Source organism: Carlito syrichta, unplaced genomic scaffold, assembly GCF_000164805.1.
Source record: "Carlito syrichta isolate Samal-C Ts95f unplaced genomic scaffold, Tarsius_syrichta-2.0.1 Scaffold308865, whole genome shotgun sequence".
In the NCBI taxonomy this organism is placed as follows: Eukaryota; Metazoa; Chordata; class Mammalia; order Primates; family Tarsiidae; genus Carlito; species Carlito syrichta.
In genome coordinates, this window is record NW_007252961.1 from 359,779 (window position 1) to 382,866 (window position 23,088).

General features: G+C 39.9%; 1 protein-coding gene across 1 annotated transcript in view; it reads right to left on the minus strand.

The window, feature by feature from the left end:
• PARD3B (par-3 family cell polarity regulator beta) overlaps positions 1-23,088 on the minus strand; it is a 442,984-nt gene that overhangs the window by 318,443 nt on the left and 101,453 nt on the right. The window contains exon 9 of the mRNA XM_008066237.2: positions 5,810-5,995. Within this exon, the coding sequence (XP_008064428.2) occupies positions 5,810-5,995 (186 nt within the window). The remainder of the gene's footprint in view (positions 1-5,809; positions 5,996-23,088) is intronic.

Genomic DNA, 23,088 nt, shown 5'->3' on the forward strand with positions numbered 1-23,088 from the left:
GATGATGAATTTATGAATTTTTCCAGGTAAAGTTCCTGTTTTTACCCATCCATAAAATGTACCCAACTTTTATGGCTAGGAGTGAAATGTTAGCGTTGGGCCTCTTACACCCAAGGATTTGTAGTGGAGTTTTACATACCCAGCCCACCTGGTCCTTTGTTGGAGGCAAAAGCATGGAAGATACTGACAACCCATCAGCATCCTCAAGTTCCCACACCAGCAGAAAACATTATGAATTTTAAGAAAAATGGAGAATTGAAGAAACCATTTAACATTGGTGTTCCTTAAAAAGCAGTCCCTTTTATCTTCCTTGGAATTCACGGATTATAGATCCATCACAAGATGTACAGATCCCGGCAGGGATGGGCGTGGAAATGACTCAGTCGGGGATTCTACAGGACTCTGCTAAATAGTCTGGATGCTGCTAAATGTTCCTCATACTAGAGAGACACGGAGGTTCAGGACCAAGGACCACGTCTTGGGTATTCTCTCCAGCAATTCAGAGGTTAGTCATTTAAAAATAGCGGCATTGCTTGTATTGGTTAGCATTCTTTCTTTTGCCCATGACTGAATAGTGCAGATTCTGAAATCGTGCATCTTTCAGAAGGAGCATCCCAAATTTCCTAAGCATGCAGGAATCAAATTACTTAAATTATGTCTATTTTATATTCTGAGTGCATGCATTTACAATTAGCCATGTCAGACATTTTTCTTTCATTTAATTTCATCATCATCAAGTAGAATTTATTAAGCACAAACCTGGCCAATTAATTTTCCAGAGAATAACAGATACTCTTAAATGTATTCTCTCCATTTAGGAGACTGTAAACAATCCACCTGATATATGACATCTTTAAGTTTTAGTTTTTACCTTATTATTTCAAAGTTTCAACAGGATACATTCCACTCTTGAAGTCAGAGAATTCAAATAAAAAATGTCACTCATGACTAGTACAACAGACCCCATGGGACTTTTATTCTTACTACAGTGTGTTAATAGCTTACCTAACTTTTAAAAAAGACTACTAATCTAGTTAAATATTTTTCCTAAAAGTGATTCTTTAAGGTAGGATAACCAGCAGATTGAGTATAGTCAATAGATAGAAAACTGAATTTTTGCTAAAAAATAATTTTCAGCTAATATAGTACATCAAAAGCCAAGCAGAGAAAAGCCACTAGATATCAAGTCAAACATATTAAAATGTTCAGCGGCCAACTCCTTTGGGGTCCCTCCTGCTTTGGGAGCTTTTCTGTCCTCTCAATAAATCCTGCTTTCTCAAAAAAAAAAAAAAAAAGTTCAGCAAATGAACATAAAAATATCTAATGTCTTCAAGCTGACCATGGAGACTTGATTTGTGCTTCCCTGGGAAAGCTCAAAAGGGAATACTTAGGTCGATTTTGGGAAAGGGGAATATCTTTGTCAAGGCATTCTTTTCTAACTGCAACAGAGATATTTCTTCTTATTTACCAGCAACACACTACCCCATTTACTTTTAATTCCATTCATAAAAGCAAAATTTTAGAAGGTCATTCTCATGGACATCATCATCACGACATTCCAGTCACAGTTCCTGTCTCAGGAAAAGTTGACATGTATACTTGTATCTAGTATATTTTATTTCTAATACACTACACATCAGAGGCAAATGCCCAGGAAGAATGACAGAAGCTAAAATGAAACCATGGACATATAAGGTATGCTGGTGTTTACGCATCCAAGCATAGGATACTAAGAGGCAGTGATCTGTGTCATGGTGGCCGGCCACCTGGACTATGCGAGAGGAGGCGCAGCTAAGGTTGTGCTTCAAGGGGGGACTACGGGGGTCTCTGGGCAATGAGCAGCCTGCAATCCCAAGAGCTGTGGCTGATATAGGTGGAGGAAGGGATTCTGGGTATGATTTCTCAGTACAGACCTGACTAGAAAATATCAAGACGTCATTAAGCATTTGGACAATTCTGAGTGAGGTAAAATATCGTTTAGTTTGTCCCTAGAGTGAGGCAGGGGCACACTTCCAAGAGGGCATCCTGGAGGAGCTGGGTGCTCGTATTTTCAAGTGGAGAGTGACCTCTCATTCTTGAAGATAATGAAAACAAAAGATGGTACCATGAAAGCAGTAGACTGAGAGCTAAGAAAAAAGGGGGGGGTGCTCAGTTAGAGCCATAGTCATTTGGGACTTCATATCTGGCAAGAAGTAGCCTATCTTTGTTTATACCAATGGAAGCCTCCAGAGAATACAGCACACAGAATCCACAGGAAGAATTTGGTCATACTTTTCAAAGTAGTTTCATTTTCAAAAAAAGAAAAAAAAAAAAAGATCCTTCTTCCCTAAAGGGAAAAACACCTTGAGAACTAATTAGTGGCACGAAGGCTGGGAGCAAAAGCCTGTGCTCTGGTTAAAAGATTACTTTGTTGATTTCGGGTAGAAACCTATGGCCAGATGCGAAGGTGGATGTTCCCGGGCTTATCTCACCACCGCCCAAGGGACAGGGTTGGCTGTTACATTTGCATCCCTTCAGGGACAGGAATAAAGTCGCAAAACAATTTTTGTAAGATGTAATCCTGAATCCTAGAACAGGTGGCAGTTTTCTGAGCAGTAACAATAGATCATTGGGACAGCGGAAGGAGAACAGAAAAATACTTTTGTTTTTTTTGGTTAATCAGATTTCTTGTGAGTGAAGCTCAGATCTCTGCCCCTCACACTACAGAATGTAACCAAGACAAGTGGGTACTAAGCATCTGCATCAAGGCTAAATTCCTGACAGAGGCCTCTCACTGCTAAAGATCAGCTATAACTGCACTGTCCAGCAATGTGAAGTGGGGTGATTGTCTGACTCAGCAGAACAGTGTCAGGAAAGAAATTTACATACACGGAAAGTGAAATCCTTCCTCAAGAAACAGGACTGTCAGAAACTGCTTAGGTAAGGAGACACTCACTTACATAAACACCATTCACATATTAAACCTGCTTGGCAATATCTGCCGGAGCTGAAGAAACAGCCCATAAATAAGCTAAGATGCTTGTTTTTAATTTCCAAAAAGTCATCTCAGTTTCAATTTTACTTGGAATAAATTCTGCAAATAGAGCTGTCATTGAGAATGAAAAGAATAATTTCAAGTTGGTATTACAAACACGACCAGGGATTCATCCTCAAACATGGCACACATTTAGATGGCTTGGCAAAGGGTGACAGTATGGTACAAGATACCGCAAGGTCATGGGCCCTGCTGTCTAGGACCAGGAAGAGATAGCGTGAAGAGAGGCTTCATCTCAGTGAGGAGCAGCATGGGCTCTGGAAGCGGGTTGCCTGGATTCATGTGATAGTTGAGGCCATTCCTGGCTATGTGACCACAAGAAGGCACTAAACACATGAGTCTTGCAAACTAGTGCGGTCTCTTTCGAAGACAATGTGGTGATTTCTGAAAGAACTAGAGATTGACCTTCCATATGACCCCACAATTCCCCTATTGGGAGTATACTGAGAGGAACTCAAATCATTCTACAAAAAAGATACCAGCACACAGCATGTTTGTGGCAGCTCTATTCACGATAGCAAAAACATGGAATCAACTATGCTGCCCATCGAAGTTGGAGTGGATTTTAAAAACGTGGTACATATACACAATGGAATATTATGCAGCCACAAAGAAGGACAAACATAGGGACTTCGCAGCAACTTGGATGGATTTAGACTCTATCATACTCAGTGATCTATCACAGAGACAAAGAACAGAGTACCATATGTTCTCAGTCATAAGTGGACCTTGAACAATTATCATACTATAGGAAAGGGATGGCAGTAGTGGGAAACTGCCAGGGGAGAGAGGAAGGGATTGGCAGTTGAGGGAAACTGCCAGAGGAGGGAGGGGTACAGCTCATCAACAAGGGTACCTGCATAATGAATATTTGTATACCTAATCCTGAATTGTACCCCACATCTTTAAAATAAAATAAAAATAAACACACGAATCTGTGCTTTCCCCTTTGATAAAATGGCATGAAAAGAATCCAGTGTGAATGTGAAGAATCTACATAAGTTGAGAATCCACATAAAACACTTATCATAATGTCCAGCATAGACTAAGTACAAGAAATGCCAATTGCTGTTATTATTGTTATTACTATTATTTCCCTTTTGCTACTGGCTCTGTGTTTCTGAGGTGGGTTAAGGAGTTTGTAGATTAGACAACGGGCCTTAGTCCTTCATGCTTTCTGCACCTACATGTTGCTGTAACTTCAGTGCGGGTAGACTGTTTTTCTACTGCTTGACCTTGGACTCTGTTGTATGACTTGCTTTGGTCCGTGGCCTATGCGTGAAGTGACAGCGAGTCAGCTTAGATCCCAGACATGAAAAGAAGTCACCTGTAGCTATTGGCCACTGACACCTCATGGCAGGAGAGGGAAATGGGATAAGGACACCTGTCTGAGTCAGAGTTGCCCCGCCCCTGCTGCCCTGTGCAGAGCCACACGAGAACTAAAGGTTTATGAATGCATCATACTGGCATTCTGTGACTATTTATTACGCAACAAAAGCAAACTGAATGAATGAAAGAGTTGGCCATCCAAAATGCATTTTCTTATTCTCCAAGGAAAAGACATTAGCTCAATATCTAGGTCTGAAATAGAAGTGAAAGGGTAAGAGCAGAGGACAAAGGCTTCTATAAGGTCCAAATTCTAGGTTCAGGGGCATTCTTGCGGAGCTACTAGGCCTTCTTGGCTTTGGCCGGGGGAGCAGGCCCACATAACTAATACCAAGATTATTTAAATGATTGATGTGTCCTGGAAGTTGATAACAGGTGCCGTGCTGAGCATTTTCCATCAGCTCTTTTAGTCTTAGCAGGAGCATGAGGAGGTGGCACTTACTCAGCTTCCTCATTTATAAAATGAGGAAACTGAGGCTTATTGAATATGCATAGCTTCCTATGTTCACAGAGGGAGAAAGTAGCTAAGGCAGAATTCAAACCCAAGATGTCTCTTTGTGTGTATGAGATGACAGTGATGATGGCAACAGGAACCAGAGGGGATGCACCTGCTCTGTAATCCCTTTCTGCTGCTATCATACTGTGTAAATTCATTGGTTTAGTACTTGACACCTCTGAAGGAGTGTTATTCATTATCCCCATTCTACAGATGAGGAAGTAGGAGACAGGCCATCAAATCTCATACCCACATCTCCTTGTTGCCAGCACATGGTGAGCTGGACTTGCACACAGGCTGCCTAGCTAATAGCTGCATGGTGCTAACAGCTACTAACACATCGCCCGTCCCCAGGAAAAAGGAGAGAAACATGGTCCTCCCTTTTTTTCCGGAAACATACACACTTCTCCAAGTGCTCAAAAGCAAATATGCATTCTGGTACCGTGGTTATCTTCAAGTGTATAAGCTGTGATAAATGACCTTTAATTTATAACACAATCACTCTTGGGCTGCACTGAGTTTCATTCTTGCAAGCACAGTTGTCTTATTTGCTGCCTTGATGTTTATTTGTTTTTAGTTTTGTTTTTCTGATTGTGTATTTTTAGGCTCAACTCTGTCAGGTTACAAATTCAGAGGGATCCTAATGGAATAATAAAAAAGAATGCAAAAAAAATGTAATCATTATGGGCTCTCAGAACTCCCTCTAAGCAGTAAAAACCACTTACCATCTGAAAACACCCAAGTGCTTCCCAGATCTGTTCCCACGCACTTCCAGCGTTTAGCAGGAGGGCTTTGGAGGTCTCGGTCTCCAGACACTCCTGCCACCCATCCCCTGCCCCACCATCCCATCTTACATTCCTCCTCACTCTTGCAGAGACGTCCTTCCTACCCACCTTGAAAGCAGCACCTCCGTGGATGACAGATTTGATAAAAATCCCAAGGTCTGTTCCAGTTTCTCGGGACTTGTTCCCTTTTAAGCTCACCCCAAGGCCAGCAGAACCGGAGTCATTCAAAGGGATCTCGAAGGTGAGCTGCTCGGTGGTCTCCAGGGAGAGCGCGCAGCAGTCGGGTTCTCCTTTCTGTCGGTATGCATAAGAACAGATGAGAGAAGAAAGCAGGTGAGTATTGTACACCCTTAGATGGCCACACTGTGCCACAGCTGTGACCTGGTCCTGGCAGGCCACCAACCAATCCATGAAGTGGGGAAAGTTCTTAGGTAGCAGTATCAGGCCATGGTCAACAGAGAGCTCTGGCAAGTCAGAGCTACACAATATGACGCATCCCACAAGCATTTGGAAAGTCAGCAAAACATTCTCCATAATTACAGAGGTGACCATCAGGTTTAGGGTATCAGAAGAGATCTCAGAGATAGGGCAGTCTCAGTGTCTTCCTTTCACAGATAAAGAAACAGAGCTTGGTATGGAAGCATTTTAAAATTTCAAGGAAATAGGCTCATATAATTTAAAACATATCATTTACTATGGCAGCAGTGCTACTGGTAAAGACTGTCAATAAGACATGGAGTACTGAAAAAATAAAATGTCACCTTAGAGTTACAGAAACGTGATTTACTGGATATCATTGAATTAAACTTCACTTTGTCAAAACTCATGCTTTAAGTCTGCATCTTTAGGTTTATAACTCATTGCCATTTGATTTTTGAACCTAAACAAAAATGATTATGCATAATAAATATTCATGTCATATTTGACAAATGACGCCTAGCCACTACCACACTACTCTCCGGAAAAACAGAGTATGGTGGCAAAGGCATATTTAGGGTTCAGGTCTCTGGGGAGACATTTGTGGTTAACCATATCTGATCCCAATGTTTTCAAATACACAGCAAAAGGAACGAACCAGTGACGTCCATGTGCTGGCCTCTGTAGGTGTGCCATCTGCATTCCTCCAGAGCTCACAGAAACATGACACTCTGCCACAGAGTTTAACTGGAAAATCTGAAAATAAGCTGTCCCTGGAAACCATCAACTCATGCAAGGTCGGTGGTTCCTTCCTCTCTATAATTATGTCAAGAGAGACTCATCTTAAGGTCACTTTGAAGGGACTCTTATGTAAAATTACATATTTAAAAAATTACTATGACTGTCTGAATGTCAGTCACATATAACCAAAAAATCAGAAGAAGCAAAGAACCCATAATTAAAACAGGATTAAGAGGTTTGATCATAGCCAGATCCACTGACATGGCATTTTCAACCCCTCCCAAAATAGAGAAAAGTCACATCTTACTTTTAAAAACATAACTCCTTTGTTTAATTTCATTGTAAATGAAGTTCGCTGTAAAGATTTTGACAATAGGTTGTTCAAAGAAATGTAACTTTATTGCTTAATTTAATAAGCCTGTTACAAGTTGGATCTCATACCACAAGTTAACTCATTATATTATTATCTAAGAAACAAATCCCACTATTTGATACAAACTAACTGTCTTTTTCACGGGAATGCCAGAGTTTTTAGTACTATATTTGAACTGTGAGCCTTCATCTTTGTCTTCCAAATGCCCAATTTAGAATCCTTGACATTTTACAATCATGCATGTTTCCAGGACTCTCTGGGATTTGGTTATTTTTGGTCTAACAAAGTTCCACTGAATCAAAGTGTAAATTAAAGAACAACTGTTCTGTAAGTTTGTGAATGCCATTTTTAAGAGAAAAGCTAGAAAGCTTCTCTGGGCTTTTATCTATGAGAGACAAAGAGACAAGGATTAATTTTGCTTTAGCAATAACTTCAAGTCACTCCATTCTATGACCAAATCATGTTTCTTTTGGCAACTGTGTTTAGTTCTTAGTAAGAATGACAACCACCATTTGCACTAACACCTTTCATTTATTATAGAATTGGTCAGAGCAAAACAGAAATCAGATGACACCATGGTTATCTTTCCTTCTGAAACATGATTTATCTTATTTATTTTTTTAATGTCCCTGACATCTGAGAGCTAAAAATGTAACAAAAACAATTAAGTAGTGGCTAACAGTGATTGAGGGATTCCTTCTAAGTGCTTTGTGCATATTAATGCGGTTACAATACACAACACTCTATGCAGTTTATTTTCATACTCATTTTACAGAAGAGGAAACTGAGGAGCACAGCAGGTAAGTACCACACTTATGGTCTGGAAGACTTGGCAGCGTTGAAGTTTCGTGGGGCCCAGGCAGTGGGGCTCCTATGTCAGACTCTTTTGTTTTTTAGTAAAGGGTGTTCTGTACTATTCTAGATCCATTCTCAACAGAAGCACTGAATTTTAAGGTAGCACATCATCTATGGATAAACTATGATATGGAGTGTGTTTATTTTATTTTATTTTTTAATTTCATTTTTAATTGATATATCAAAATGGTATATACTTATGAGGTGCAACACACTGTTTTAAACCATGTATACATTTTGGAATAGCTGAAAGGAGCTAATTAACATATGCATTACCTTACATACTTATTATTTTGTGTAGTATGTTTTATGAGAACACTTAAAATCTGCTCTCTTAGTGATTTTCAAGAAAACACCACAATTGTTATTAACTAACTCACCTACTGTACAATAGATCTCTAAAACTTATTCCATTCTACTCTCTGCTTTTATGAACTTGACTTTGTCAGACTCTGTATGGCTATTCTATACTGTGTCCCAACTTTTGTGGATCACCATGACTTGACAAATCCACAAGAAATTCCAGGACAGGTTCCCACAGTGACCCTAAGACACTATGCAATTTACACCCTCCACCCACTACAGTTATGTTTTATGTCTTTCCTCTGCTGTACCAGGTCCCAGCCATAATTAGTGCTCTCTAATCATAGCAAGCTTCCCAACTGTAGAGGAAGGCATTAGAGTAGTTAACACAGTCATTTCCTCTGTTAGAAATAAATGTCCCTTTATCTAATGCAAAAAAAAAAAAAAAAAAAAAAAAAGCTCAATGCCTCCCTCCATAACCTTGGTTCAATCAGCAAATCAGTAACTCTCAAAGTTAAATTCATACCTTGTCAGGCAATATTTTGTAGCAGAATGGGAAGGGGTACAGAGTACTCGCAAGTGTCGCAAACGCAAGACCTTAGTGACAGGACAGGTCCAAAGGCAATGGCACATCCAGACCTTGGGCCCTCCCTGGCTTCTGTCTTTCTTTCAAATAAGAGCTCTTTCTGTGCCATGCTGAGGGTATTCCTTGCTTTTTCCACTCAGGGATATCAACAACAACAACATCAACAACAAACTCCAAAGTACAGCTGGTGTAGTAAGGGAAATCTTGTGAATTTCCTTTATTTATTTACATCTTGTCTTTTTCTTATTTCTTATTCTTTGCCACTAGAGGCCATGTCTCTTGACACAAAGTCCTTGAGACTCCTAAAGCCAGGCCTAGAATGGACGCTCAAAGGCCTCCACGGCCTTGGTCTGGGCCCAGTACCCACCCAGTAATAGCATACGCAAGCCTCAACGCAACCGCAGCACAGCTGACATTTGGAGTCTGATAATTCTTTGTTGCAGAGCCCTGTCTGATGCTTCGTAAGGTATTTGACCAAATCCCTGGCTAACCACTAGATGCCAGTGGAACCTCCCCCCACAGCTGTGACAATCAAAACGCCTCAGACACTGCGATCAAAATCCCCGCCCGCTGAGACCTGCTGCCCTCCATCAACAACTGCCACGGGCAGAGAAACCCACAGCAAGCAGGCCCAGAGGGGGGTCTCAGCAGCTGCTGACTCCACTGCTGCCTGCGGATGTGTCCCATGTCCGAGGAGGGGCAGCAGCAAATGTCCCCTCAACTAACCAGGTGCTGGGTATACAGGTTTACAACTGACCGCTTGGTTGGTCAGAATGAACTGCCGGAAAATCATGTGATTAATTATATTTCAAGTTCTATGGCATCAAATTTTCCAGAGGCAGAAACATGATCTCTGTGGGATGAACAGAGTAGTGCAGGTGGTAGAAAATACGAAATACATTTATTGGTACATATACAAAATGCTTCCTTTTGCTTATTTAAGAATTCAGGAGAAACATCAAGTGACCCCTGTTAGGCTAGCTATGCTTTTTCTGTACTCTTATTTATTAAGTATGGTAGAATTGGCCACTCACAGTGGTTCACACCTATAATCCCAGCACTTTGGGAGGCCGAGGTGAGAAAATTGCCTGAGCCAACGGGTTCAACCAACCTGGGCAACTTGGTGAGATTGATCTCTACAATAAATCAAAAAAATTAGCCGGGCATGGTGGCGTGTGCCTGTAGTTCCAGCTACTTCGAATGCTGAGGCGGAAGGATTGCCTGAGTCCAGTAGGTTGAGGCTATGGAGGCCGTCAGTGTGCCACTACACTCCAATCTGGGTGACAGAGTGAGACTCCAACTCAAAAAAAAAGAATGATAGAATTATGGCCCGGCACAGTGGCTCACACCTGTAATTCCAGCACTTCAGGATGCCGAGGTAGGAGGATTGCTTGAGCCCAGAAGTTTGAGACCTGTCTAGGCAAAATAGCAAGACTTCGTCTCTACAAAAAAAATTGGAAAAAAAACTAGCCGGGCATGATGGCATCTGTAGTCTGTTGGAAGACTGAAGCGGAAGGATTGCATGAGCCCAGGAGATCGTGGTGAGCTGTGATCACGCCACTGTACTCCAGCCTGGGTGATAGAGTGAGACCCTGACTCAAAAAAAAAAAAAGGAAAAGAAAAGCAAAAACAAAGAATGATAGACTTATATAGAATTGTTTGACACAAAGATTTTTTATCACGTGAAAAATGATAAAACTTTAAGCAAAAAAGCGCACATGTACAGTATATTTCAATTATGGAACATCCATACTATATACTCAGACCCCCATCTATCTGTTACCTGTCTGTTCCCTGTATGTGTCCATCTGGCTGCATAGAAAAAACTTGAATATTTATTGGCACTGGGGTATAAAATGACTGTTACTGTTTTCTTCTACATACTTTTTCTGTATTTTCCAAACATTTCTCAATCATTGTAAAATCATAAAATTATGCTCTGTATATGCTAGACTTTTACATAATGGCAGCACAGTGGTTTATTTATACCAGCATCACCACAAACACGTGAGCTAAGTTTTGCACTATGGTGTTATGACACCTATGATGTTTTTTCAGGGATTTTTCAGCTCTGTTATAATGTTATGGGACCACTGTTGTATGTGTGGCCATCATTGACTGAAATGTCACTGTATGTATGTGACTATATAATATGAAATATGCATGCAATATTCTTAAATATGTGTGTGAGTGTATATATGGTATATTTACAGTTTTTGTATCTCTTATGACTTCCATGTTGCTAAATCCAGTGGCTAATTCTCAGCATTAGTCATATTTGATCTGCCAATAGCATTGGACCCAACTGATGAAGTCCTACTTCTTGAAATGCTCTCCTCGCTCGGCTCCAGAACACTACACTTTCATGGTTCACCTCTGACTTCACTGCCTGTGAGTCTTCCATCCTTTGCTAACTTTCCTCCTCTCTCCAATCCCTGAACACTGGAGTATTCTAAGAATTGTAATTTCATGATTTTAAACATCACTCACCCCCTCATGAGTCACAAATTCACATCGGCACCCCATCCCCTAAACTACAGACTCAGAGAAGCAAACTTTGGCAACACCACCAGCCTGTCTAGCCGGAAATCACCATGGTTGAATGGGCATTGCCTCAACTAGTTCCCTATCTAGTCAATGGCAATCGTTCCTTTCAGACACTCAAGCCAGAGCCTCAGTGTCCTCGTTGATGCTCTTTGTACCCCATACTGCACATCCAACCGCTCGGCAGCACCACACAGCCACCTTCCCCTGCTGCTCACCTGGTCCTGTGGTAACAACCTGTCCTTCCTGCCTCTACTTCCACCTCTTTCCTCCAACCATTACCAGCACAGTAGCTATAGTGGCCCTATTCGATCATCTACATCTAGTGGCTTCTACTTCATTCAGAGAAAAGGCCAGAGTCCTCACCATGCCCTAAGCTGTTCCTCAAAGGAGTGCCCTCCCTCTCTTGCCCACCTTATGCCTGTCCCACTGGCCTTCACTTTCTTTTCAGCACAACCTGCACATTTCCGCCCAAGTCCTGAGTGTCACCTACTTCTTCTGTCCCTGGATTTCAGCAGACCTCATTCCTGCACTTCCTTCAAATCTCTGTTCAGATGCCAAGTCATCCAGAAGGTCTTCCCTGACCATCCAATTAAGGCTGCTAGTAAAGCCTCCTGAAAGTACCCTGCCCACACCCACAGTCCAGCCTGGTTTTCGCCATAGCATTTGTCACACACTACAGACTTGCTTATTTTCTAAATAATGAGTCTTGAATGCAGGCACTTACATACTGTTCTGGTTTTCTTCTCACTCATGCATTGCTAGTATCCAAAGCAGTGTCAGACTCAAAACAGGCACTGGATAAATATCTGCTGAATGAATGCATTGATCTATATGAGTAAGTGTCCAACAGAATGTGTCTGTGTGTATACATCTAGATGCATCTATGTGCACAAATATTATTTGTGAAATTGTATATACATATACAGTACATAGCAGATGAATAAATTGCTGGCATCACATCTGACTCCAGATTTCATTAATTAAAATGTTTATATAAATTAATTTTTACATTAAAAGCAATTATAAAAAGCATAAGGTAATCACAGAAATAAGGAATCTTAAGGTTAATAAGGCTATAAGGAACCTTAAAAGTAAACCTGTCCAATTTGCCCTTTGATACCATCCTTCCTGCTCCTAGATAGAAAATAACCCATGTAATCTTCCACATCAAATCTCCAGTGCAGGCACAAGACATGTCACAGCTCATCTGTTCATGGTTTTGGACTGCATCATATACCTCTGGTTGCAAGTGAACACTGAAGGCAGAAATATTCAGGGTGTGTTTCATGAAGTGTGGCAAGCCTTGTGATCCAGTATTCAAAGCCACACTATCCATCCATCCATCCATCCATCCATCCATCCATCCATCCATCCATCCATCCATCCATCCACATGCACATACGCATGTGCACACACAAAGAGAAATTTCATGAGACATACCTACCCCAAGTGCAATTCATTCTGGTACTTTCTATGCTATTGTATTGCTTTTTTAAAAGTTGGTCAAAATCCACTGAATTGATTTCACAGCCCAATAATGGATCACCACTTTCATTGTAGAGAACACTGCTATCATGTATATGTAGACACTGTTTTTATTAAAGAAAAAAAAAAAAACCAAGTGGTGAGTAAAATGCTAACCCCCCACAAACCATTTGTAATGCTTCAGGCTGTCAGCTCCAGCCCGAGCCCTTTCTCCTCTTGTACACAAACTTCCTGCAAGCTCCTACAGTTGCTGTTCTGATATCACCCTAACCACGTAAATATGATGATATTTCTCCTATCCCTCCCTCCATACATTTCCCTTCTTCCTTCCATGCAGTGACTTCTCTCTCTCCTCCCCCTTCTCCCACTCTGTTCTCTGAAATGCTGTTTCTGCTCCCACATGCCATGGATGACCTGTCACCCCTGTGATTCAGAGATGAGCTTATCCATTCTGGCCTGGCTGACAAGCGTTGCTCTCAGCATTCCATAGTCATTCAATACCCTTTGGTCCAAACCCACTCTGCACTGAACACTGTCTCCCTAAAGGGTCAGTTGACATGGAACACAACTGACAGACAAGTTTACAGGGCAGCATGGGGGGGGGCTTTCTGTTTCGTCACAGTTTTATCTGGAGAGGAAGGAACAGGGGTTAAGAAGATGAAGGAGGAAAAAGAGGAGTCTACCTAGTCAGGCCCTGCCAGATATACTGTTTTTTGATAAAATAAGTATCACAAGTGATTCCTTGGCAGGGTAGGGAAGAGGGGAGGGAGGAAGGTGGGTGGCCAGGGAGGCCTCTGCATTACTGGCATAAGAGGGCTCCAAATGGGCCCCCTGCAATCGCAGATGGCTTATATTGCAATACTGAATGCAGGTGGCAAGAACCTGTGTCTTGAGGTCAGGGGAACCGAGAAGTCCCCAGGGCCCATGTGCATCTCCCAGAGGCCAGATCAGCCCCCTTGCATCCCTGCTGAGCCTCCCTAGCTTCCTGGAACACTGTGATTCTGGCTCACACGGCTCCAGGCGTCTCTGCCTCGCCTCCCAAATGTGTAATTAGTCCGGGCTGTGTACAGCTTACTTTATGCAAGAGTTATGTTTCCCATGCAATCATTTTGTCAATTACCAAAACTAATACAAAAGGGCTTGAAGGAAAAAAAAAAAGAATAAGATTTTTTTTTTAAAACACATAAAGCAAAAGCCATCCCTGGCAATTCTGCCAGGATATTTTATAATAAGCTGAACCATTGTTAACTTTTGCCTAGCAAATTCTAAGGAATTTAAGGCGACGAAACTTTTGTGATAGCTAAATAAATTTTCACAACAATGAAAGAATAAAACACCTGTGAGACACTTAATTTTCTGAAATTATTTAATCTTCTGAAATAGCACTGGGTAGCTATTGTAAGCATGAAAGGCTTTTGGCCAATTGGATTATAGGAAATTCAGAATGAGGATATCTTCCTAGAGAGGGGATCAGAGGCTACGTCCAACAGCAGGGAGGCATTTTACTTTCAACTGTACTTTTCAGAATAAAGAAAAGAAAGGCACAAGAGACGAGTAGGCCCAGGCCCCAGTAAGAGGGGATCCAAGAATTTTCATTTGAATAAACGGTAAAGGGCTCTCACCCAGTGCCACTGATGCACACACACACACAGCAGAACTCTCAGTGACTTGCAAGTAGGCTGATGATCTTTTAGAGCATTTTGTCCTCTGGACAATATAGACAAACTTTAAAAAGAATCAGAGATCGCAGGGATAATACGTTTTTTAAAAATCTGAATTATAATCTAAGTTGTTGAGAATTAACCCAACATTCGACATTAAATATCACTGAAAAGAAAAAGGTAAGCTAAGTTTGCAATAAGTAGAAGAAAAAGTTTCAGAGAACTAGATAACACTGGCATTTATTTTAATGGAAGCAAAATTTTAGAATGTAGATTACAGTTATCACAATAATGTCAATATTTTAAATATAAGAAGTCCTTATGTAATTTCCCAAAGTACACAATTATTCATTTCCCATAATTTTTAACCATAGAGCTGAGTGAAGAAAATTCTAGAAATTATTTGTAATTGAGATACTTTTTCACATTTTTTAAGACTTATGCCCCTGCAAGGGGATGGAGAAAGAAAACTACTGACAGCAAGAGCCACTCTCTGACCAAACTTATCAAAAAATAATTTTCTTTAAGTAAAGGATTAAGCTAATACTAGAAAACAAATGTCAGAAAATGGCCATTTTATCTTTCCTGTCCAATATAAAAGCACCTTAATGTAATATTAAGTCAGAGATGAAAATCAACTAAGGTAAAGCTAGTCAGAGTTAAGACTTCTACAGCAACTGTTCCCTCCAAAGACAGTATATGAATTTGTAAGATCAAAAAATTCAACAGTTTTGCAGCACTGGCAATCTTTTGTCTTTTCAGATAAAGATTTTTAAAGTGAATATCATATTTTGTGTCGTGAAAAGTATGTAAATAGATATTTTATAATTCATACAGCATGGATTTATTAAAAAAATTGGATCCTGCTTTGTTAATATTGAAAAACAATAGGCAGTTTTGCTTCATTTTTCAGTCCTTCTCGTCAAAAAGAAATTACTGAAACCTTAGTAAAAATGTATTAAACATTTTACATATAATAATTTGGTGACTAAAATACAAGAATGCATGCTTTTATTTGAACATAAGATTCAAGAACACACAAAATGACTGCAATGATTTAATGACCTAGAAAAGAAGCATAAAGGCCTGGTCCTACAAGAAGTAGCCTCTTTGGGAAGCTGGGTTCTTAGATGCAATAATTCTTCCAGTGTCTTCACCATCACAGATACTTGGATGCCAGGTGACCTGCACTGCATGCCTTTAAGAAAGAGTACACCATCAAGGACAGAAGTGAAACCCAAATAATAGCACCCAGCATCTCACTGAGGTGCCCACACCAGGGACAGGCCTTGCTTTGCCCACAGCCAGCCCTCTGTTCCAGACACGGGGCTGCACCAGCTGATGTGGAGGCATCCTCTGACTGTACCTATCAGTTCACAGACTGTGCCCAGTCAGGACTGGCCTCGGAAACCAGCTAAGTTGACCAAACTACCTCCCTCTAAGACTTGGGTCCGTCTAGGGTCTAACGCACAAGGCTCACCGTCACTGTGGTATGGGAAAACGAGGCTTTCTAGGATGAAAAATGCTGGGGAAAAGTTTCTTTATTGTGGACTTCTCAGAGACCATTTGAGAACTACCACATATTCCGAGTCTTTGAGAAGGAGATAGAGTGTATGGACTTGCCTAACTTACCCGACCACAGAAAACATCTTTGCATGGAGGATGTTACAGGAAGTGATCCCTACCACACACCAAAAGGAAAACTGCACTATGGATCATGGGGGCAGATGACAGACAAGGTTACAGAGAGAAATCTTGTAGGATGCTGGCAAGGTCTGAGAGATGCCAGAGCCTTGCTGTTAAACCTTCCAGTCCCTTTATTTCTGCAGCATACTTTCACAATTAGCATCAACAACAGAGGAACACAGAGGAAATGTACAGTGTTGCACTGACTTATAGAAGATATACAATGGCAAGTGCTTTCACATTCTGAAGCTTCTAGAATTAAGGAATCCTTGTTCCATAAAGGGGGATAAATGATGTTTAGTTTCCTTATGAGAAATTTCTTTGATTTTTGGATTGGGATGCTTCTGCAGATAGTTACAATGAGTTACAGGTTATTTTCACTGAGCTCTTAGGAGGTACTGTAGTTACAGTATGAGATCTTGAACCAGAAGAATGGAAGTAAAAGAACGTTCTACATAGCAACCTCTACTCATGTGCCATTATTATTATTTTTTAATTTTAAATATTTGGGGTACAATTCAGGGTTAGGTATACAGATGGCATGAGCCATTATTTAGGATACAATGCCACTCTAAAAGATAGCCCAGTTTTCTTCCCCACTCAAGGGTTTTAAAGGTGGTGAATACAGCTCAATCTCCCTCATTTTCCCTAGAGGAACCAGTAAATGTTATTTCACTGTAAGGCTCAAAGAGTAATATTCATTAAATTATGCTACAATGTAGTAACAGTACTACCGCATCCTCAAAAAATAATATTTTTGTGGGGGCAGGAGTTTCTGTTTGTTGGTTAAGGATTATAAGAAAATCAAATGATAAGAACATAGCCATTCTTATCCCATCCTTCTCTCTGATGTCTGAATTGCATCTAATGTGATTCCAGCTGGAAATCAATCCGCTTTAGTATGCTTTTAATGATAAATAATTCTAAGTTCCAAATAGGGATTGAGAACTCTCAGTGGGTAACAACCATTTAAAATTCACAGTACAGTTTACTATTGTAATGAAAATGTTCTTACCATATGTATAGCATCCCATTTGTAGATAAAAACATATAATTTGCCTTTTATCTTAATAATTAAATCAATTACTCTGTTAAAATTAATTGTCAGATAAAACTGACTATAAAATAAGAAGTCATTTGGGTCTCATAGAGGATGAAAACCCATCAAAATTAAAATGTGAATGTATTTGCTTACTGTCACACTACAAACAAATTGGAGGGGGAGGAGAAATCTACCCAGAGTTAATTCATGGAGAAGTGAATGAATGTATCAGTCGGCTACTGTCACAAAAATGCTCCATAATGAACTATCCCCAAATTGTGATATGTACAATAAGCCATTTCTAACTGGCTCACATATCTGCAGGTTGTCTGAGTTTGACTGACCTAGCTGGGATCAGTAGGCTGTCTCCAAGCTATGTGGTTAGGAGTATGACTGCTCCACACAGCTCCCATCTTCCTTGGACTATGGGACACGAGAAGCATGTCTATTCACATGATAAAAGGAAGCAAAAATCAAAGTTCCTTTCAAGCATTTGCTCCATTAACACCTGCTAACACCCCATCGGCCAAATGAATTCACATGGCTAAGTCCATAGGATATGGTTGGAAAGTACTCTCCAGACACCACGGGCCTGTGCCATGAGTCTGGCTCTATAATGCCACTATTTGGAAGTGAAACATTGAAACCAATAATTCCATCCATCAACTGGATGGCATTTTGTTTCTGGGGGAGGCACATGGGAGAGATATCAAGAGTCAATGATACAACGTAGAATGTATATTTCTTTGAATTATGTCTTTCCTTTTTTTAGGTATTATATTTTCTGTTTGACACATATATTGATCCTATAGTCTGAACCTTAGAGTGGCTTCTGGGTCTGTGAGGCTTTCCCAAGGTAGAAAATTATGTAGCCTAGATTTCGGAAGTTCCCCTTCCCCATCTGTGCACTGCTCCTGCCAGGTTCTTGAACAAGATTGTTCAGGCGGTTTCAGAGCTCTAAAAAATTGGCATGGGTTACCGAACACTACCTTTCACTTCACATTACTCTCTCCCAGCTGTTAAATGTGCAGGGAAGCAGGACAGGGTAAGGGAGCAATTTCTATGGCCTTAATTCCTGGAAAATCAGTGTGTAATTACAAGAAGTTTAAAAGTTCAGCACACTTCCAATCAATATTTTCTAGATGTAGGTTGAGCAGGACTTCTTTTTTCCCTGAACTAATGGATCTTCATTTTCCAACAAAGTTAAGTATGTTTCAAAGACTAAACAAGGACCATCGCAGTTCACTTCCTGCCTAAGGAATTCATTTTTTTTTAATTAATCCATCACAGCTCCATTTTTACTTGCTGACACATGAAAAAGGAAAACTCATCTAAGCATGATGAGTGGATGAATCTTTTGAGTCAAGGATCTTCCTGATATATATAGACCAACAATTTTTACCATACTTAATGAAATCACATATAAGGAAAAAAAATCTTCACTTCATATGTATGTGTGTACAGATCAAGTGCAGACATTATTTCAACTCAAAAGAAATTTCACAGTGAAGGTGTAATGGAATAAAGAACCCTTTGCACAATATTTCCAAACACCTGAATTTTGTGTCTCAGCCTACAAGCTACCTCTGCTTTGAAGTAGTCCTTGATCTTCTCAGCAGAGGAAGAACATCCCCTTCTCTGAGCTCCCATTTTTTTCCCCATTCTGATGATTCTCATCGTGTTCTTTCTATTCTTTCAATAATTTGCCAGTTCATCTGCCTTCACTTCACTCCACCACTGTGGTCTCATCAAGGGCTGAAATTATGTTTAATTCAGCTTTGAATCCTATTTAGCATTAGCAGAATGTGTATATCTAATAAGCACTTGTTATGGGATGACTTTAGAATTTTTTTGCTGACATTTCTCTGTCAAAATGCCCTTTTGAAACAATGGCATTAAAGGGCAAAAAAAAAAAAAAAAAAGTGGCAGCTATGAGCTATGCATACCTACAGAAATAATAGTTTTTAACACTTCTAAATTTTCTAGCATGCTCGCCAACTGGAACTAAAATTAGTCAAATGTTAGATACATCTTCTCTTACTTTTAGATGGGATTCTGTCCACCTAAAATTTACACTCTCCCCTCTCCACACTTTGCCATCACTGGCAAACCCTTACCCATCAGAGCCCAATTTAGTTGTCACCTGTTGTCTGTAGCTGGAAGCTCACCTAGGTCTTTGTAACTCTCTACACATAATTAAAGAATAGCACTGAGCACACTGTATTATGGTTACTTATTATTATATGTCTTTAAGGACTTTAAGGACATCAGGGAGCACACCACTTTTAGATTTATGCCACTAGCCCCTATCCTAATGCATGACCAAGAACATGTGCATGGTACATCCTTTGTAAAGAACAGTGTTGACAAGTGCTCCTTATGTTATTTATCCCATTGTGGCTCAGTTTGGGTCATGCTTTCATTAATATTACAAAATGGATTTAAAATTTCTAATGAGTTTCAACACTATATCATACAGACTCTCCTACAGGCTGGTAGTATGATTTGTAGAAAAGGTACATGATCACCACGATCACCATCTTCACATGGTATTTTGGAATATTCAGTAATATACTTGGGATGTTTACAACAACAAAGTAGTTTCCCTTTTCTACTGCCATAAGAGTGCTAAGCGTGATCATAACCTGTTTGCACTTTGGTGCCCATGAAGGGCTGAGCCATGCAGGAAAATAGTTTGCAAATGTTCTACAATCTCACATTTACTTTGGCTCATCTAAACCCCCCATCCGCTCTTGAGTTTTGATATGGGGTGGAGTAAATCTGTCGTTCACTTGTACTTTATTATGACAGCTGGTACTATTTGGCAGCTACCCTGTTCAAATTAACCCCCCAAAAGCAATTTTTCACATTTAAAACTAAGACTATGTCCATATCAACACCTTAAACAATTGATTGCAAAGTTCAAATTTGCTCAGTGAGCAAATTCATTTGTTCTAAATAAAACCGAAAAGCAAACTAAAAGCATTCAGCATCTCCCAGGGTCTGTCCTTTCAAAACTGTTGTGCACGAGGCATAGATAAGCTAGGATTTTTTATTCTCTATTTGACCCAAAAGAAGAATCACATTCATAAGCCAAATACGTTAATGAGTGGTAAAAGACACCTGGCCAATTATTTTCTTGTTAAGGCAGTTCTTGATCCCAGCCCTTGTCGCGGTAGATGTTGAGATCATCCCATTATTTAGCTACATCAAGAGTAGGGCATTGGCTAAACAAATATGCATGATTTATAAAGGCAGCCATGATTTAGTGATACAAAAAAAGTGGTCTAAAGCTTAATGAGGACCGTATGTTCAGAGGCCTCTAATAAATTTTTTTTTCTTCTAACTTGTAGAAGAAAAATTCAAACTACCAAAAAAAAAAAAAAGATGAGACCTAGCCAAAGAATAAATAAATTATAGATTCTAGATTTATGAATAAGTACAAATCACTTACGAAGATGTTATATAACTCAACATAATATGCATATATCTTTTCAAATCATTATTCAGTAAAACAGCACACTTTGTACTTTGTCTAGATCTGGAACTTCTAACAAAAATATCTGTACTAGTAAAAAATTCAGTTGGGACTTCCTAAGAAACATTCACAGAATTCTAAGAACACCATGTATAAGCAAAACTCATTTTTTTCTAGCATCCTATTAGAATAATCTCTAATCTCCCTCATTTTTTAAAAAAGAGAAACAGATTTGGAAACTTGAAAAAAAAATTGGAATAGTCTTCCTTTTATTTTCCTCACTTTCTGGACTATGGTAATTAATGTCTCCTCAATACCATGCTCAATCATCTGTCTCCCCTGGGACCGTACTTTCAATTAAACCTTTTATTTCATCCAAGAATGCCAGTTCTCATTGACCACCGTGTTTTTTATCTGTGGATTTATGATAATCTAATGCACATCTCCTCACAGGCAGAATGGGCTTCTACATCCTTATTGTTCTTACACCAGAAGAGAAGTGAAAAACAAAATTAGCTCCCGCGGAAGCAAGGAAGGAAGCTGCATTTGTTGAACACAGCGAGAGGCCTTTCACTACCTGCCCAGTGGCCTTGGCCGTGACACCGGCCGGCCTCTCAATGTGCTAGCTGCCCTGGCTGGGCTGCTTGCTCCTGATAAGAGATGCCAACTCCCCTGAGAGCTATTGAGCTCCGAGAGCAGAGGCAGCACAATCTTTGGGTTATATTTTCAAAGGTTTGTGAAGGAAGTGAGACATTTGCATGCGATCACCATTCTTTTCTGCAAGAAACCCTACAGGTTCAAGAGGAACCTCTGAACTGCTATCTGACAGCAAAAGCTTGGCTTTTTAATAAGGAAGTCACTAGCTTGTTTGTAGCTTTTTGCCTTTACTTTCTTTCCAACTAGGACACACGTGAATTGGTTTCTGTTTTAGAATTACACAAATAACAGTGACATGTTATTAACTAACCACCATGAAAATTTAATTATTATTATTTTTTTGACAATCATACTCAGTTATGCAGCTGAAGACAAGACTCTATCTAGTGTGCTTCTCTCTTTTCATGATGTAGAGAGGAGGTCCCAGACATGAACAAATGCAGCAGCCTTCACCTTTGTTTAATTTTCCTGCATGCCTACACAGTACATAAAATTATCAAGTTAATAATTGCAATCATATTTATTTATATATTTTATTTACAACCTGTCTAGTACCAAAGAGGAATTGTGGTTGCTTGCATTAATAATTACATTGAAAAATATCTGCCAAGTTTTCAACAAGTTGCTAGTGTTGACATAGTCATATTTTTCTAACAGATGAATCCAGAACCCAGAGATATTTTTTTCATTAAAAGGGGCCAAAACATTAATGAATAATGTTTGTAACTCATTTCTTTTTCCTATGAGCAGTGGAAACAAGTTTCAAATAGATGATGACCATGGTTATAGACAAGGCAATTTCTAGTTAGGAAACAGGTTGTATGCCATAAGTTTGTCTGTAAACGTCATGTTTGCAGTTTGAACCTTTTTCTTTTCTTCAAGAAATACTGTGAATTTTGCTTAGGACTCTATTTGCCAATAGGGTTTATTTACTCCCTGGTATCTCCAAAACATAGCAGTAAATATGTTTCCATTCTATTGGGGTTATATTGAACAATGTACTATGGGAAAAGGCATCTAAATAGTATTTACATTTTATTGGGTGGTTATATTGAACAATGTACTATAGGAAAAGGCATCTAAATTTCCAATTCAGCCGAAGAGGCACACACTTCCTCCTGAGCCAGCTGTGGTGCGACATCCCTAATGCTACCCACAGCAGTGGTGACATCAGCAGAGGATTGGAGGAAGGGCTCCATCTGTGCCTACTACTATGGCAACAAGCGTTGCCATGGCAGGGGTCGAAGAGGTGGTCATGAGAAAGGGATCCGTGAGCAATTTGTGAGCTCTCCATTTCTCTCCATTTACTTAGGATAGGCTACTCTTTAGGTCAAATGCTGCTTAGGCATTCTGAACTGTGGAACAAACACACACTCTGAAGAGGATTCCTGCTGCCCATTCATATATACAGATCATTCATAATTCAGGCACTTTCAGTCTTGTGTGTCATGCTGAGACTTGACATGCAGACATTTCGAGAGTAGTATTTTAAAAAAGGAAAGGACCTTAGGAGACCATTTAGCTAAATTCCCTCCTTTTACAGATATAGAAATTCT